This window comes from Pseudomyrmex gracilis, unplaced genomic scaffold, assembly GCF_002006095.1.
Source record: "Pseudomyrmex gracilis isolate BER0280 unplaced genomic scaffold, ASM200609v1 scaffold_252, whole genome shotgun sequence".
Classification (NCBI taxonomy): Eukaryota; Metazoa; Arthropoda; class Insecta; order Hymenoptera; family Formicidae; genus Pseudomyrmex; species Pseudomyrmex gracilis.
In genome coordinates this window covers 181,282-200,694 of record NW_018020836.1, presented here as the reverse complement: position 1 = coordinate 200,694, position 19,413 = coordinate 181,282, and the positions used below count along the sequence as shown (strand labels likewise).

Sequence of the window (19,413 nt, the reverse complement as noted above, 5' to 3'; positions counted from 1 at the left end):
TTTTTTTTTTTTTAGAAACTGTGAAATGTATCTCCGCAAAAAGAATATAACCAACAATTTATATACGGTAGTATAACAACTTATGTCCGCATGCAGCTATGTATGTAATTTGTTTCTTTCAGTCAGCCTGGCTGGATTACGTAATGAGATGGAGTAACTCGCATGAGCTTGGTAATAAGGTAAGTAAAGAATATAATGTTTCAACATGCCAGACCTTTAGACCAAAGTTATATGATAATCGCATGGGTGAATCAGGGGGGAGTAGGGGGTGGATTATTTTTTAAAACGCTCTTCGCGTTCGCACAATCGCGTCATAAAGTTCGCGAAACGATAGTAACAAGAATATAAACTGTGAGAGAAAAAGATTGAGAGAACATATTGAAAACACAAAGCAAAGAAAAACCGTTCGACAAGAAAAGTATAATTTTTCTTTTTCTTTGTGTTTTATTTTATCCTTTGTAAACAAAAAATATCTTCTACCGCGTGTAAAAATGTTTTTTTTTTTTTTTTTAAACCAATTTCTTACGGGGGGGAAAAAAATCACTTTGGTCAGCGAATAAAAAATAATCCTCTCGTTTTTTTTTACGGGGGATGTAGGCCTTGTAGTGGTGTCTTTGATTATTTGTCCTCACATGCAATTAGGTAAATATAATTCGATATGTTCGTAATAATAGTAAAGTTACATCGTAACAAAGCCACCACAGTAATAGGAAGTTTGTTTGTAGCAGGACTCACCCATAAAGTCTGCTGTCCCGCAAGCTGCTCCTGCTCCGAATAACACAGAAAGCACAGTTACGATATATCGAACAACAGTCGTCGTCGTCGTGTAGTAGTAGTAGTAGTAGTAAAACGAAACAACGGAAATTCAACGAAAATTCGTTTGTACTCATAGAACCATGAAATAATCGATTTTTATTGAAACGATACATGTACAAGTACGGCTTAAACACAAACAAAAGATATGTATAGAGATATGTATATATGTATCCATTTGGCCTTGAAAAGACAACAATAAGAAAACTTTCACCTTTCCTTATTCTCGCGAACTCGAACAAATGTAACTCTCTTTACGGATTACAATTATCGTGTGTGTTTTTTTTTTTTTGTTTTTTTCGTGAAAAAAATCGCAATTTCTGAACAAATCAAATCAGCGGCGCTATTTGTGTGTGATCGCATGGATCCGCTCCCCTACACATATCACATGTATAAACACATGATCGCGATTCGCTTCGTGAATGGAGAGCGAGATTGCTGAATTTGTACTTCGTATAAAATATAAACCAAAAACGCTAAAGTTATTCTTTGGTTTGTTTGTTTTTTTTTTTTTTTTATACACTTTGAGAGACGTTCCAGAAGCTAATAAGCTACGGATATTATTTCTGTGNCTCTTTTCTCGTTACAATAATCTCTCGTTACATAAATTTTTATTCGTAATGTCGTGTGCACATTAACTTGTTCTACTTGCTGTCGAGATTAGCATCGTATATTCGTATTTTAAATATATATTATATATATATATATATATGTTGTTTATAAAAATGTATATATACCTTTCTCTTTGTTAAATTATGTATGCTTGTGAACGAAAGTTTCGAGACATCGAAATTTGCAATCAAGAGAAAAAATCACAAGCGACTCTGAGCGCGACTTTTCAAGAGCGTTTCAATTCAGGACTACTTTTAGCTCGTACATATAAATACGTAAAATTATATATATATACAAATGTAATGTAAGTATACAATGGGGGGAAACTCAAGTTTTTCCTCTCGCCTCGCGAATGAAATTTTCTTTTTTTTTTGTTTTTTTTTTTTTATCACAGTTCAACACTTCCGTTATTGCTTCGAACAAACAGCGATTGCATGCAGAAAATATGCGTAGCGATAATAATAATAATAATAATAATAATAATAATAACAACAACGTATTTATATGTAATAATACGTATCCCGTCGAAAATGTAAAGAGAGTAAAAAGATAATATTTTATGTTCGTTATTTCGAAACAAATTATATATCAAATCTTTTTCTTTTTTTTTCTTTTTTTTTTTTTTTTACAAGTAACGAACATCTTTGTCACCGAATTTATATAAACGGACGGACAGTCGAATACTTGGACGGATGTATGTGTGTGTGTGTGTGAGATATACAGTACATTATTATTATACACCAAATACGGTATATATACGTGACTAATCTAAGTCTCTAACTTTGTCTTTTTTTTTTTTTCCGTGCATTCAGCAATTAGTAATTGTGCGATTATGTAATTCGAAGTACACGTGAATCTGATTTGTTTTTTCTCTGTATTAGTTTTCTTGAAAAGTGTCGGAAATAAAATCGGGACTCGGATATATGTCTCGGCGCGGAGTTTTTTTTTGAAGAAGCTATACAATATGTATATATATATATATATGTGTGTGTGTGTGTGTGTGTGTGTGTTGTATACATGTAACGAGGTATACCAGAAGAAAATTTCTTTCTTTTTTTTTTTTTCTTTCGAAAATCAAACTAAAGAGAGGAGGCGGATGCAGAATATATATAATATATATACTCAACTATCGTACGTATAGTACATTTTGCTATTGTGGTACGTACTGGGGATGATAGTAAGTTGCTTATGTGCTGCATACCTGTCGTTACCGTGTCTGAATAAAGCTAGAATCTCTTCGAACGTTTTATTCTTGGTCTCGGGAACCTTCTTGTACGTGAAGATCCAGAAGATGGCTAGAAATGCACTGAACGGTAGGAACGTGTAGTTTTCAAGGCTAGTCTGTAACACATTACAAACGCGCGTGTAGCGAGTTTGCGCGAGATAAAAAAAAAAACAAATCTGGATCGCCCAACTCAATCAAAGTGCTGCGCGCGTTATCAGCACCGCGATAATAAGATTGTTACATGCGATATATATCTTCTGTCTCTTTTAACACGACTATTCTCGTGAAAAAAGGGACAAAAAAAAATAGGGGAAAAAAAATTTAATCAAAAGGACGATCGCGGCGTCTTACCTTCATGCTTGGAAAACCGATGCCAACCAAAAAATTAGCCAACCAGTTGATGAGAACCGCGATTGACATGGCGGCGGGTCTGGGGCCCTGCGAGAACAGCTCCGCCGTGATCATCCAGGGGATGGATCCGGGTCCCACCGCGAAGAACACAACGAAGCCCAGAGTTGACACCACCGAGATATAGGACATCCAGTCGATCATCTCCTGCACATAGCCGAAAAACTCCTATCAGGCAGTAGAATTGTGTTCTTCTTTCCTGAGCTGCTGGAGGAGCCTCAGGAAATAAACCAAAAAATCATACGGCAAACCCAGAAATCCGAAAAACTCAATCGGTAACTCAGAAACGTAATATAGGCGTAATAATAATAAATCTTGTAATACTGCATGCGGTGCGCAGCTCAACCCTGTGTGTATGAAGGCGATAAAGGTGATAATTGGCGGCGAAATATATTCTCTGTACGAAAAAAACGGACAATGTCCAGTACGTAATGTACAACAATACAAATAATGAACACCATGTGTGCCTTGGTATTATGTACAGTATGTACGATTTCTCGTTAAAAGCGGTGAAGCGCGCGACACGCAATAATAATGCTCTTTCGTAATGAGAGTGCCAGGATTTTTGCTTCGACCTCGATATAGAAATAATAGACGATGCGATCGACAATTTGCGCGGAACATTCAAGCAATCTCTCTACAGGAAAAAGGTTTTTTTTTTTTTTGTACACAGTTTTTCTCGAACAATTCGCAAGAAAAGGAAAGAACGAGGTGATGTAATTTCCTCGCAATTTTGGAAAAGAGTACGTATGAGGTGCGAATTTTACCACGAAATGGCTCCTGTAAGATACACAACTGAAAAAAGTACTACTACGTAAGACTGATTGCTCATCGTTTGAAAGTGTGAGAGAGCGTCGGTGCTGGATAGAGACATTCAACAGCTATAGAAAAATTTGAATTTTTTTGGTTCATGAAAAGGATCGTTGGTACGTATTCTAAGAGACAGAGATAGATAGATAGGTAGATAGAGAAAGAGAGAAAGAGAGAGAGAGAGAGAGAGAGAGAGAGAGAATACTTAGTAAATATGCTTATTGTAATGCAATTTTGATGTAATGCGACATATAGAGATTAGTGACAGGTTTGAGCCAAGTATAGAAACATAAGTTTTTTTAATAATTAAACGGGAAGTAAACGTCTCCTCCAGACAGTCACGAAAGAGGTCGGCGGTGATGAGGGAGGGGATGGGGGAAGCGGGTTATGAGAAAAAGCAAAACTACTAGTAAGCCACAGAACGATTAAACAAAAACGGCGTGCAGTTTACGATACATGCGACACTTTGCTGCATTTGCCTTTGTTTCTATGTAATGATTACCGATTACGTTATATATTATCATTATAGCTCGCACACAAGTAGTAAGAAGAGCGCAAACAATTTTAATAGAGCTAACTTTATTTGAAACATTTTTGACAGTATATTACATTTACTTTCATATCTTTAGAGAAATTTGTAGTTTCTTTTTAGAAAAAAAAAAAAAAAAACAATTTATACTGCGGTGTGAAACTGTCGATATATCGAGACAAGAATTTTTCTACGTGGCGAAACGAAAGAGACCGGGCATGCGGGTTAGTAGGAACGTGACTTATTAGTTACATGAATGGCGGGGAGAAATTAAAATGAGTTGACTCGGTGATGCAGATAGATTTGTATAGATATAAGTAGTGGTTCTCACTGTCGGTGCAGTGCTGCACTCCAGCTGTGAACAAAGTGTTTAAGGTACACCTTTTGCCAAGGTGCATAGAGTGTCAAAAGCGACAGAGATACGTATAGGCTATGTACAAAAACAATTTCATGTTCTTTGCGATACGACTCTTCTGAGTGAAGCACAAATTATTTCTTACGACATACAACAACGGAGACGGTATTGGTTAAAACTAATCGGTAAACTAATTCGCCAATTGTTCTGTGTGTGACAGATATGCGATAGACAGAGAGATGGAGAAGTGCTCTCGTGGTTATTGCAATTGGTAAAAACGTAGATTAAAAATTATTCCCGTCAAAGTGCGCGCCGATCGATCAACCGTTTCTTTAAAAGCAAACTAAAAAATTACGTAACGAACATACGTGCGAAGAAATTCCCGGAATTCGTGATATAATTTTTGTAGCTTTCTTTTCTCTCTTTATCGTGTGTAAATATCGTTTCGGACTGACGGAACGCGCGTGAGAAAAATTGCCCGTGCGCGCCGCGGCTTATCGGTTGAAATAATAAACCGGTTGCGTTTTTGATATTTGTTTCTGATAAGAACGCAATGAAATTCCAACTCACCTTTATGAGAAACGAAATCGTGATAAATATTGAAAAGATAAACATGCCACCAAGACCATACAAGTGCAATGTACGCCTCCCCGTTCTATCCATCAGCGGGATAGACACTAGCGTCATGATAACCATAATGGCACCTATGCCAATGGTTGCGAACTTGGCACTCTCGTCCGTTAAACCAGAACTAGTGAACAGATTCGTGGAGTAATAAAATACCTGGAAATGGCGCAAGAATTTTTGAATCAGAAGTTGCTCGTCCCGTTCGTTGCTTGAATATACGAGATACCGCATATACGATAATATATATATATATATATAAGTGGTTTTACTCACGGCATTGATACCCGAAAGCTGTTGCGAAAGTTGCATAACCACGCCAATAACGAGAGGCGCTCTCAGAGTCGGGCTGCATATGAGCTCCATCATCGAGATCGTAGACTCAGCTTGTTGAGCTCGTTCCTCCGCTTTCATTTCCTCAATATCTTCCTCAACCTGGTTACTGGCTCTCAACCTTCTCAAAGCTTTTCGAGCCTCTTCCTCCCATTGTTTAGTAATGAGCAAATATCTAAAATTGTGTTTTTGTTTCATTAAAAAAAAAAAAAAAAAGACCGGCGAAATTGACAGATTCCCTTGATCGTGATCTTCGTTCTCTGTTTCATTTGGACGTTTTTTTTTTTTTTTCTTTTCAACGCACGTTTCTTTTATCTTAAATGATTAATTGCTAAAGATTATTCTCACCTTGGAGATTCCGGACAAACTGGAAGCAGCAGTAGCTGTAAAATGGCAGGACAGATAGCTAGTCCTAAGAGCACGGGCCAACCGTCGTTTGTTCCAAGAATTTGCTCGATGCCCAGCACCTGGGAGACCAGGAGGCCCACCGTAACAGCGAGCTGGTTCACCGTGCCTAGGCCGCCCCTTAGGTTTAGTGGCGCTATTTCCGATATGTACATGGGAACCAACGAGGTGTTCAAGCCGCAATTGACACCGATAATAAACCGTCCGAAGAACAACATTTCGTAAGACTCAGCGAGTTTCGTAAAACCCATCAGGCACGCCCCCACGATGCCCAGCACGTTGTTTAGCAGTAAGCCTCCCTTTCTGCGATACAAAGAGCAGAATTGAATCAAGTGTTAATCTCCGCATTTTTTTTTCGTCTTATTCGACAATTTTTCATCGATTATACAACGCGATAGAAAATTTATTCTATCGAAAAACATAGAGTAGTTAAGAAAAAAAAAACACTCCAAAGCCATGCAGAGTTTAAAAAAACGTGTTAAAATAATTATTTTAAATACAGGATAAAACTCGGGAAGAAAATGTCGCGTAATGTGAAAAGGTTATTAAAAAAAAATTGCACACTTTCGTTAATGCGCACCGAGATCGGACGACACCAACCTGCCAAATCTGTTGGCAATCGTTCCTCCGCTGAAACCACCCACCATACCGCCGATCGCAAATATGCTCACGGCCACGGAATACAAAGTCTTAACAGAATCGTCCGAGATGTCCTCTCCGTACCTGTCCTTGTATACGTCTTTCATAAAATTCTCTATATTCTGTAACACAAGTTGTGCGCGAAACGCGAAGTGAGTTACCACCGGCCGTACAGGATGTTTATTCATGAGAGATAGTCATTTCGCGAATGTACAGGCACGTAGAAGCGCGCGGCCGTGTTTAAAAGAGAGACGTACCACTTCAGGCGCGTTAATTACTCCAGTGTTGTATCCGAACTGCAACATTCCCAATACGGCTGCCAGTATTGCATACGACAGGAAGAGCGTCAGTCCCTGCAAGTATCCAAAGAGATTTATCGTTTCACATCTCGCGCGTAATAACAATAATAATAATAATAATAACACGAATACGGCGATTTTTCGCATTAACGCAATTGTTGCAAAATTATATGCATAACGCGTGACGAAAGGAAATAAGGAAGTTAATGGATTACGCGCGTATGTAATGAGAAAAAAAGGCCAAAAATCAAAATAAAGATACAATAACGTAAGGTTATTTTTAAACTCTGTTTATTGGCAACATCAATGTACACACAATTCTCACAGAGATCAGGTACATCTAAAAATTCAAAAACAAAGCGAGACGATACACGCAAACAATAATCGTTCGTGTAACGAAACTTAAAAAACGTCGCATTCTCAAGTTTGAAACGCAACTAAAAAATGCTACAAACAAAACAAAAATTAGTTCGAGAAGAGGTCACCTGCTCCAGGAGCCTAAGTTTCCGCCGATGGGAGTGTTCTTCCAGTCGATCCACATACTCCCGCAATTCTTCTAAATCCTCCTTGACCTGCTGCACCGCATCTAGATCTTGCTGCGTGTCAGCGAAAAGAACATCTGTGAGATGACTCCTATCTGATTTCGATATTATCATTTTTACAATCTTCCGTTTTCGGATTAAAAAAAAAAAAAAAAATAATAAAATTGCTTCATTTCGTATTTCAATCTTCATGCATGATCGAAAAACTAGGATATCGATTTCTTCGAACATGTTGCGGCGTTAAATCGAGCTTTTTATTTTTTATTTGTTAAATAAAACAAATTGTGGATTTTTTCTTCGAGTTTTGCGTAGTTTTTCTCGCCGTAAATAAATGTGTAACGTAATCAATGTAAATCAGAAACGATAGATTAGATAACAAATGAAATTATTTAGATACGCCGATCGTCATAAAGTACCTTGATCGCGACCATGTCCCGCTTGACCTCGCTGACCTCGCTTTGGCAAGACTCTACGCTCTTCGTGAGTTCCTGCAGCTGCGTGCGAATCTCGCAGAGAGCGACGGTGGTCTCCAGCTGGCGGTCACCCCGCTGCAGCTCGTCCAGCTTGGCACTCAAGTTCATACTCATAACGCTGACCTGTTTCTGCAGACTGTCCCCACACACGGGATCCCCGCGTGAATCTCGCTGACGGGAATAGCGGATCGACGACGTAACGCGTCGAGCACACTGATCAAAGACTAAGTAGGATCTAGGCTTTCGCCTCTAATAAAGGTCCCTAACACACAAGTCCAACTATCTCCGCGCTTATAACTGCCGAGCCTTTACCGCCTTGCGAGACGCGATTTTTGTATTTTTTTTTTTTCTTTCTTTTTTTTTTTCCGTGTACGCGCGACTTGTATATATCACTTGTATATCGCGATAGTAGCACATCATGAGAGAGATACAATGAGAATGGCGCAGATGGAGTTATGCAACGTGATGAAAATTGAATGAATAAAAAACAAGACGATTTCAACAAGGTGCAAAAGAGCGCCTGGTTATATACGCGTTTTTTTTTTTTCACAACAACCCCCTTCCCCCCTTGGAGAGCGCGGCGAGCCAGCGTCAGCTCGGCAGCCATGGGTTAACGTTTTAAAAAAAAAAAAAAAAAAAAAGAGACGTATAATATACGTAATACAGCACGTGAACAGATAGATTTACACACGATATATGTACAATCGGCTCTCTCTCTATATGTATATATATATATATATATATATTATGTATAGAGTGAATATTATATTATGTCAAGAGTTGCAGAAACAAAAAAAAAACAATATAGCAGACAAAAAATACAAACGCCACTAAAAGCACGTCTATAAAGTGTGTGTGGTGAGTGTGAGGGAGTGACAGATATATATACTACAAAGAGTGGTTAAATATATATATATATAATAATTCTTCGCAGCTGTGCACATATTAGATGGAAGTTTGTGAATTCGCGTGTGTTGTGTATAGATATAAGACTATACAAATATACGAAACACAAGTGAGCACGCATTAGCATTAGAAAAGAGAACATTTCGAAATGACACTCTCGTCAGTCGGTGAGGTCTCTCGAACCTAACCATATCGCCTTTTCTCTTTTTTTTTCTTTTGTTTACGCATTTTTTTAATACACATTCTCTTGTATAAATAATAGTAATAATAATAATAATAATAATAATAATAATAATAATAATAATAATAATATCTATGGCCACGATGCATGGAAAATGTGCAAGTGAGTGAAAATGGCTGATACATCTCGCACGCGCTCGAGAGGTGTGTACGTCGAACATTACGCGCAATATAATATATGTGATCGCAATGAAAAGGAATCGTGAGTTTTTCTTTTTTCTTCTTCTTTCTCGAACTCGGTGAATTGGCAAACTCATCGATCGATGTGCACAGCCAAGCAGAAAGGGTGATTTAAGATGATAATTAACAGTAGAAACAGGGCGAGAAAAAGAGAGAGAAAGACAGAGAGAAAGCTTTCTTTTGTTTTTCTAAAATGTATATATGTGATGAGCGACAGGTGAATAGCAGAAATGAATGAACACATGATTCGCGGGGAGAAAGAGAGAGAGAGAGAGAGAGAGAGAGATGAAGAAACAGATAAGTAAAAATAAAGAAAGAGGGAGAGAGAAAGAGAGAAAGAGAGAGGAAAAAACAAAGAGGGGGGTGTGAAAACGGGCAGGTATACGACATATACGGCGGAGATATGTACACTTATCAAACGAGGAGGAGGATTTGCACCACCTGCCTGATCAAATGAACAAGGCACAATGAAAATCTAAGAAAAATCAAGTGAGAGAGACAAGAGATCGAGGATCTAAGCATCCAAAGAGAAATCTATTGAGAGATATTACGTACGGCATTCGGGGAACGTGTGCAGCTATAAAGGGATGCGCATTCAGAAAGATCGAGGCGTCGGTTCAATAATAATATCACGTCACGTGTGTTACTTCATTTCATTCAGTGGCACAAAACTGTTTTTTTTTTTTTTTTTTTTGTTTTGATATGTGTACATAAAAATCGAAGACAAAGGGAAGAGAAAAGGGAGACAGAAAGAAAAAGAGAAAAAAAGAGAGAGAGAGAGAGAGCAGTGATGATGTTGTCATGTACCTGGGAGGTAGGGAGACCATGGCTGTGTTCCGAAACTACAGTAGCCTCTACGCCTCCCCACTCTCACTTCCTCTTGATTCAGTATTTCGTCTTATTCTCACAGATCTATTTGTTCTTTGCTTTGTTTGCACACGACATATGTACGTACGTTGGATTATCCACCAATCCAATCAATTGACTCTGAACTGCTTGTTGTCAACAGTGGTTGTCCACAACCAAAGGTGGAGGGTAACACGTGTACACGGCGGGGAGAGGAGGTATAAGGCCCGACGACGCCCTGCCCCTGCCCCTCCTCTCTTATCACTCACTCACTCTGTAAAACTTTACCTAGTTTGGAAACACAGTCGTGGTTCAGTCAAAAAATCAATGTCTTAATGATAGATTCGTTCGCATTTAGTAACCGTGACGGTTCCGATTTTTTCGCTCTTTGTGTTTTTTTTTTCTTTTTTTTTTTTTCTAAAGTTATACGAGGAAAAAACTAAAATAAAAAAAAACCAAGATATATCGAGAGACGGAGGCGTCACGTGTGAAGAAAGATCGGGGTTGCTGTTTTTTTTTTTTTTTTTTTTTTTCTTCTCCTCGCTTCACACGTCACCATGCGACGCACCGCCAGCTTACTCACCCCTGCCTTTTGCAAGTCGCCCGCGTCCACGAGCGAGCTTGCGCACAATTTCTAAAACGGCCCATCACTTTATGCGGAACGAACGCTCGGCAAAATAATTGACAAAAAGTCAGCAATGAGAGTTCACATAATGAGAGTGACGATAAAGAGAAAATAAATCAGACACACGCACACAAATAAGTTCGCACAGCGACGGCACATCGAGCAACAAGTAGTGGTGCGTTTCTCACCTTGTGTGTGTGTGTGTGTAAAATCTACGACACGCGGAGGGGGGAGAGGACCAGTTTCGTCGTTCGGCTGAAAAGGATTCGTGCTCGGTGGTGATTCTATATATTATTTTGGTGTCGCACGCACAAGCGCGAATAACATTTTACTTCAACTCGATTCGCGATCCGATCCGGTGTTTCGAGAATTATTTTTTATTATTTATTTATTTATTTACACGAAAAAACGTGTGTGTCTCGCTTAAAGAAACTGTGTGTGTATGTTTCGCCTTTGTTATATTTCGTGTTTGACGATTCGTCAAAATTTTTTTGCAAACCTTTCGACTTGATCTAATTCTTGTTTTTTTTTTTTTTTTTCCTCTCCCTTCGCCAATGACAATGCCGTTGACAATGGAATTTTGTCGCGCTTCGTTGAAAATCAATTACACATGCGCTATATATTCCCTATATAGCGCGGCGTCTATAAAACCGGAAATACCGACCTTCGCCGTCTTTATTCTCTCTTCCGTGCGCGGTAGTGCTATTGCGGGGCTTATTTGTGCACCTGTGTGACTTTCGAAAGGGGATATATGATTTTCGAATGAAGTGGAGCAATCAGTGGTAAGCCTGCGAGCGCCGCAGCCAAAAGATTCAAGTAACCATAACAAACGGTATAATATCGATACAGTGTGTCTGATTATCGAGACTGTTACATGAGACCCGAGAGTATGCGTGTGTATGCGTGTCCGTGTGTGTGTGTGTGTGTGTGTGTGTGTATGTTGTGTAAGTTATGTACAAGAACAGGTTTAAAGAGCGGAGTGTGTGATTTATGTATAAATGATGAATGGCACGGCGCAAAGCCTCGCATTGCATTCTCGGAGAGATACATAGAGAGTTCTATATAATATAAAAAAATGATAAGCGGGAGAAAGATTCGTTCTTTTTTCGTTTTCTGCATTTTTCTTTGAATGATTGGTCTTGTTTTTTTTTTTTTTTTTTTTTTTTTTTTTTTTTTTTTTTTTTTTTTTTTTTTTTTTTTTGTATCTTTTTTTTTTCTTCTTGTTTCTTCTTGTTGTGTGATTTCTCTGTTCTGTGGTACGTATAACGTAAAAAAGAAAAAAAAGAGGCACCGCCACTTTACAGGCCGGAATTACCTGGATGCGTTTGCAACATAGTTAGGTTCTCGAGTGAACGATGTTTATACGAAATGGCACACAACGTCGTCGTATGAAGTTCGTTTTTGCCGGTAACAGCTTACGGCTCGCAAAATGATCGATAAGTAAGTGTTATCGATTCTAAAGAGGGGTTGGGGGGGGGGAGAGGGAGAGAGAAGTAGCGGAGAGAGAAGCGCTTCAACACAGCGGGAACAAAAGAAGAGAGCGAGGTGTGTCCTCTCTTGATTGGATATGCAAGTCTCGAGAGCGCTCATAACACGCTTGTGATTCATAATGCGCGCGATGTGTGACACTAAGGCGAAGCCGAGTTACATACTCACTCGTGATGAGAGAGAGAGAGAGAGAAAGAGATTCAAAGGACCCGAGTCTCTCGTGACTGTTAACGTTAGCACGATTGAGCCCCCATTATACGAACCGACAAGACAAGCAATTTCCGCGACACAAACCAAATTTCGCGACAACAACAAAGTCCCGATCGCGAGGTGTTGATGACGTCGACAAAAGACAAATTTCTCAGAAAATGTCGCAAAAAAATAATTAACAGCGGAAGAAAGGCAAAAAAACGCAGTGATGTGCATAATATTTATTCGAAGTTAATCGAATCAATTAAATATTAGACTTACGTTAATTAAATTTATTAGACGAGACTGTTAATTTGTCGTTTTTTTCTCTTCTCTGTTTTAATATATTCAATTAGAAATAATTGAACAAACACCGCGCGCACCTGTATGTGCGACTCAATCTTTTTTCTGCTGTTAATTGTTCTCGTGATATTTTTTTTTTTCGAACATATTCCTTTGTTCTCAGAATTTGTGTTAATTCCTGTGATGTAATGGACTGTAATGTGTGTGAAATTACTGGCGATGTTTTTCTTCTCACGACCACCGCTACAGCGTACACAGCCCTAATTCTTTATCATTTCGCTTAACAGCAAATTGTGTGTATATGTGTTTGTGTGTGTGTGTGTGTGTTGTGTGTGTATGTGTGTAAGCTAACGTTCGATCGTGGCATATAAGAGATATCTCAACTTTAAAATAGTATCAGAAATAGAGCAGGTCAAGAATAAATCATTCGGGAGTTGAATGTTCGGATAATGGCGACTCTATCATGCCACATGAGATTTAGACACAGGTATATAAGAGACTAAAAAAACTTTCTACGCTTCACTCGTCGTGGAAAGAGTAAAGTATGGTTTTTCTATACAAGACCCTAAAAAAAAAAAAAAAAAAAGAGATCAAACTACTATAAAATGTGAAAGTCAATACAAGAACTCTAGAGCTAAAGACTAAAAGAGTATATATGTAACGTCGGAAAATATTTCAAATGTGTAAATTCTTTGAGCACATTCGCTCGCGCAAAAGCGTTTTCGCCGTTAATCCTCTACGGCCGCTTGTTGGCGTGGAAGAGAGATAACAACACATATATGTATACGTATTTATATGTATATCGCAAGCTCAATTTCCTTGATTTCGCGTGTTACACACGGGAGGATTACGTTCGGTCGTAGAAGCTTAACGTTTCGTCAGCCGAACAATACAGATATAGACTGCGAAGTGAGAGGTTTTTGATTTGAATTTGATTTGGAATTTGGAAGCCCCGAACCGGGCTGCTGTTTTTTGTTTCTTTCTTCTTTTTTTTTTTTTTTTTTTTTTTGCGAATGATCGCGGCTACGTTACGGGGTAGGGTGGGGGGGAAGGGGCACCGACAAGAGTTCACGAAGTTCACACGAATCCTTCGCAAACTTCCATCGGCGCTGCTCTCGACGCCCGACAAAATCCAGATAATTCTTCGGGACACCGACGGTGGCGACGCCAATTGTTGCCTTTGACAACGTAAAATATATATATATATAAATTGTGTAAATTTTTCGGGGTTGTCATGAAAGCCTTGTTGGTTTTTTTCGATAACGACTAAGTTTCGAATAACGGCCAAGTTGGTCCAAGGATGCTAATGATCTAAGAGAAGCCTAGCAGCCGAGGCGACTAATCGTCATATACATATCAGTCTGGAATAATGATTAAAGTGAAGTCAGCGACAAGCCAAACATTTTTTTGCGCATTTAGATAGAACTTTGAAACTTTGTTTCTTTGTACCAAGCGTAAAGTGTGAAAATGTGAAATTGTGCGTTTTTTCTAGATTAGATCTTCAAGATGAGGAGAATAAAAATCGATCGCCGTTGCTTCGGCTCGTTGTAAACGGCTGCTATATAATTCCTACCGAAAGAGATCAACAAAACTTGGACGACAACTGTTCGTCTCTCGACGTGGTGATGTGTACCGATACGTATATATATAAATAAATGCGTTAACCGCGAATTTTGGGTCAGTAGAGTGGAGTGTTGTACACCGACGTGAGGGTATAACAAGGGAGGGATACCAAGAGATTTGTGAGAAATTCCTGTTGTCTAAAAGAGATCGGAAGGTGTGTGTAGGCGCGCGCAACACGCGGAACACGTACCTTACGAGCAACTCCCGTAGAGTGGCTTCATCGTCCTCCTGTACCTCTTCCTGCGTCTCATTACTGGACGAGCCGCGGCCGGGATGATGATGGCGGTGCTGCCTACCGGTCGTCCTGGCGCCGGGTGGATACTGGCCGTGAAGCCCGTGGTGATGGTGATGGCGGTGCGCCGCCGAGGCGTTGGTGTTGGCCGAGTGCAAGTAACGGGCGACGGTGTTGTTGCTGGTGCTCTGGCTCGCTCGCTGCCTGGTCAGCTTAGCGACGACAGCCGCAGGTGGCGGCAGTACGGCGCCTGCACCGGACTCCACGTGACTCCTGCGTACGGCATACTGCTCCTCCTCCACCCTGCTGACGACGATGATATCCTGCTGGCGCGCCCGATCCGACGGCCGCCGACGATCGGCCGATCCGCTCCGCGATCTCGCTTCCGGGCGTTGCCCGCTACTCCTGCCCGCGCTCCTGCTACGGGGTACGGTACCGGTCCCGCCGCCGCTGGTGACGTCCTCCTCGTATCTCCACCAGCCGCTGCTATCTCCAACCTGAACCCCAAAATCGAGACTCCCTCTGCTCCCGCCGACGTCCTCTCCTTTCTCCTCCTCTTCCTCCTCCTCTTCCTCCGTCTCCTGCAACTCCTGCCTCCTCCCAACCCCGGCACCAGCCGGTCGGTCCGTATCCTGGGACCCCGAGAGGCCCGGGATCTCTTCGTAGAGACACTCCGAATCCTGATCCGTCGGCACTGTCGCGCTCTGCCACAACTGGTTTATTGGCTTAAAGCCGCGTGAATCGGCCATCGTTCAAGCTGCGTCCAAAACACAGACACAGAAACCGTATACCGATTGTGTATCCTCTCTTTCGCATATATCTCTTCTGTCTTTCTACCGTTTTTTTCTTTTCGTGATGAGATGACGGCGATGATAATGATGAACTTTTGTGTGACGCTTCGTCCGTGATCGATCTCGGAGAACTTTCACGGACTTTTCAGCAGCAACAAATCAAATAAAAAGACGCGCGCGCGCGACACGGCGAAAAATAATATCGCACATATCGCGGCAAAACGCGATTGCAAATGCAGTACTTACATAAAACGCAATCAATAAAAATAACATGTAACATTTCAGTGCCACGTTTTTTTTTTTTTTTTTTTTTTTTTAACACGGGAGTTTTTTTGTGTGCGCAAAAAACGAGGTCCGCGCTAAGTTAATGTGAGCACGAAAGAAATTTTTCGAAAGTGGGCTTTCCATTAACGGCCTAATAATAGACGGCGGAAGGAAATAAATAATTCACGAGGAGTTCGCCCCGCGCGTACAAAATGTGCTGTAACTTGCGGGGGTAACTTTCGTCCGCTCGAGACGTCGTCGGGAAGAAGGAGGAGGAGGAAAAGGAGAAGGAGAAGGAGAAGGTAAGGATAACTGAAATAACGGTGTGTGTTTGTCTTCGAAGAAGGGAGGGCACGCGATCCCCGGTGGAACGAAAGTTGCGCCGACCTCGGGGACGCAAACGAGCGAGGGTGTGCGGATACGAGAAACGGAAAACTAAAACTCATCACGTTCGGACGGTCGCGAAACCGACTATCGCGGCGACGATGAGAGACGGTAATCGTGAATGTGTGGCGCATCGCCCGCAAGTGAATTAGCAGCAGGCGAATCGTTTATTTGTGACAATTAACACGCTAATAATAACGTCTTGTTTTTTTTTATTCGCGACTGCGCGCGAACATACTCGATCAGTAAAAATTGTGTTGTGTAACTTAATTTCAAAAATATTTACGTCAAAAGCTTTTTTAAAAAAAAACACATAAGTACTTTTTAAACGAAATATAAAATAAAGTATAAATTATTATTGTTAATAATAATTATTATTATATAATTTCTTAAATTTCGAGCTTTTTCGCTTAAATTTAAAAATATATATTCACAACTGGTGCGTTTTAAATTCTTGTTGTCATTTCGCAACGGCTGAGACGGTTTTCGTGGCATCTCTCGGCAACCCGCGTCTTATACTCGCCCTTTTGTGTGTTTTACAGTTAATTATTTGAATTATACATAAGCTCTTTATATGAAACCGGAGGGAAGGATAAGAGAAGTGAATTATCGTGCATATGCATGGCGGCCGCTACCAAGTGATGGAAGTCCATAATTTGTAAGATCCATTTTCCGGGGCTTTCACGGTAGAACGTACGGAGCTTCATATTTAAAGAGGACAAATTATTATACAAATTACACGCGCGAACTCGCCGCGCACGATGTGTATAACCTCACCTTCCCCGAATATTAATGTTTCAACGTCAGAATTTTTAACAGTGAATTTTTTTTCTGATAACTACAATCTCGAACAAAACATACGCGCGAGAAAAGGATCTTTTTCTCAGAAATATCACTCCGATTTTGAACTTTTCACTTACATAAGAACTGTTTCTCACACATTCGGAACGAGCAACGCGATACATACGCAACGTATACTCGAAGGAGAGTACGAGACACCTCTTTCTCCTCCCCGGGGTCATCTATCATAAATGAAGAAATACGGACTCACCTTGAAGAATTCGCAAGCCATTGTGCCCCGGCGATGATATATCACGCCACGACGTTTTCGTCTCGCACCTGCTCGCCTCCGCTCTCAGTCGGAGAAGAAACTCTCCGTTGGTGCCGATTTATCGTCGTTACCTATCGAAAATCGTTTCGGACGAGGAGAACGGGAACGGCGAAACACCGCGCGCAAAAGAGGGGCCGAAGGGAAATGGGTAGGAGTGAGTGTAAACACACACGATATATGACAAACGCGGATACGCGAGAACGGAGAATAAACCGGCGGGATTTCCACACCACCGCGCTGTATCAGAGCGCACTAACGTATCACGTTTTCAGAAGGGCCCTTTTCCTCCGATCGATTGGGCTTGTGTCGGGCTCGGTGCGAGACGGCGATTGCTAAGAACCTGAAACAAAACGAGGCGATTGTCGTTAGATTTGTCGCAACCTAGGTCCGCACCTGAATTTGAAGTTTAAGCAAAGCCCCGAAAGGCAGAGCTCGGACTGACGCTTTTGTTTTATTTGTTCTCCAATCCTTCGTCTGAACTTACACGCGTGTGTAAGACACAACTATGATTACTTTGTACACACAAGAGAAAAAACGTGTTGGTGCGATGAAATTTTTATCTAGCTGATAGAGTGAAAAATTCAAGATTTTTAAATGCGATAATTCGAACCGGTTTACAGGTTCTTATGTTACGCGATGAAACACACACTCTTGATGATTTAAAAAAAAAACGTTTCGACTTGCGATCGACAAGTCATCTCTTCGGTCGAATACAGTAACTATAGGAAATAATAAAAAAAATAATCGCAGTAAATAAAAAAAAAAAATATGTGACAGATATCCACGAAGATTTCGGAGAAGAGAAAGACAGAAAAGAGAAAACAAACTTAATTACAATCGTTAACATGCCTCTCGCGCGAAACGCAAAGAAACTGAAAGAAACCGTCGCGGTGTTCAAAGTACTTGCTCGCGTTTGAACATTTTGTGAGAAATACACCATAAATGTCTGCTCGTTCTCGCAATAATCAGAAACTTTCTGAGGTAACAGGAGGATTCGAAATGAGATGCGAATCGTCAAAGTCGAATGGGCATCTCACAGAGAGGAGACATGTATATATATATATATATATACAGAGGGAGGAATATCGGGGAGTTGAAATCACTTTAACTTCGCTGCTTACTTTTTACTTTGACTCTCCGGCTTCTTCTTCTTCTTCTGAAATCTTTCGGGCTTCGAAAATGTCAGAGAGGATCTCATTCAATTAGAATTCTCGGATTCTCATCCGCGACCCCGCCGATCGCGCTCCGTCGGCGGCGCTACGCGGCGCCACGGTGGGTGCAAAATCAGAAAAAAAAAGAAAAAAAAAAACGAGAGAAAAACTTGTCGCGGGAAAAAAACTTTGCAAATCTAAATATATCTGATCTCTAAATATCTAGACGTCACTTTGACGTGACAAAACAGATGAGATTGCTACAACGCACGCTCCTGGGACGTTGCGAAACTTTCTGTTCATTTTCCGTGAGACATGACTGAAACTTTTTTTTTTTTTTTCGCCGCGCGTTACCGCGAAGTTGCGAGAGGGATAACAATTATATCGTATAAATTATATACGTGTCATTAAAACAGCGAGCTCTCGGTGTTAGTCATTCCGCGTGTATTTCTATCTCTTCTTCGCTTCTCTCGTAATTGCGTAATTTACGCCGGGAGTATCTTGAGGCAATAATTGAGTTTTCGCACATTCCCGAGTCGAATTTCCGAAAAGACGCGAAACTTGCGTTCTTTAGAAGCGCGTAAAAATTAATTCCGTCCAAAAACACATTTTCAAATGGCCGGGAATGATATCGCGAAACTTTTAAAGTGCCATCCGATTCTCGATGCTCTGAAACCGTTGCTCCAATTTTCGATAGAAAACACAACAAGTCGCGCGCTCGTTGACTAATGTTGCGGAACGGGAACGTACGATTTTCGATAGTGCACAGGTCTTATCTAGCCGGTGTCATGCTCCGCAACGTGTCGACGCTTGACTGGCGTCTCTCCTGTCGTCGGAGACGACATGAATTTTGCACGGAAGCATCGCGTTACGCTTTAACACAACTATGAATAACCGAAACCCGGTCGAGCGAAACGACGATGTGTTCCTTAAAGAATATTCATGTTCGCGCTATATTCTCTCTCTCTCTCTCTCTCTCTCTCTCTCTCTCTCTCTCTCTCTCTCTCTCTCTC

The 19,413-nt window shown here is 40.7% G+C and overlaps 1 protein-coding gene across 10 annotated transcripts in view; it reads right to left on the bottom strand.

Annotated features, from left to right (window-relative positions):
* The window catches only part of LOC109859270 (glucose transporter type 1), a 29,527-nt gene that overhangs the window by 2,800 nt on the left and 7,314 nt on the right, over positions 1–19,413 (bottom strand). For 2 of the 10 annotated variants that reach the window (XM_020437348.1, XM_020437347.1), the window contains exons 2-10: positions 17,190–17,589; positions 7,011–7,106; positions 6,715–6,875; positions 6,058–6,417; positions 5,653–5,884; positions 5,323–5,535; positions 3,002–3,226; positions 2,627–2,766; positions 736–765 (exon numbers count right to left, since the gene is read on the bottom strand). In XM_020437348.1, coding sequence (XP_020292937.1) covers positions 736–765; positions 2,627–2,766; positions 3,002–3,226; positions 5,323–5,535; positions 5,653–5,884; positions 6,058–6,417; positions 6,715–6,875; positions 7,011–7,106; positions 17,190–17,210 — 1,478 coding nt within the window. In that variant the 5' untranslated portion in view covers positions 17,211–17,589. Of the gene's footprint in view, positions 1–735; positions 766–2,626; positions 2,767–3,001; positions 3,227–5,322; positions 5,536–5,652; positions 5,885–6,057; positions 6,418–6,714; positions 6,876–7,010; positions 7,107–7,537; positions 7,649–8,010; positions 8,204–10,200; positions 10,528–14,657; positions 14,830–17,189; positions 17,590–18,370; positions 18,391–19,413 lie in introns of those variants that run through there. The other 8 variants (XM_020437342.1, XM_020437339.1, XM_020437340.1 and 5 more) reach the window with 8 other exon arrangements.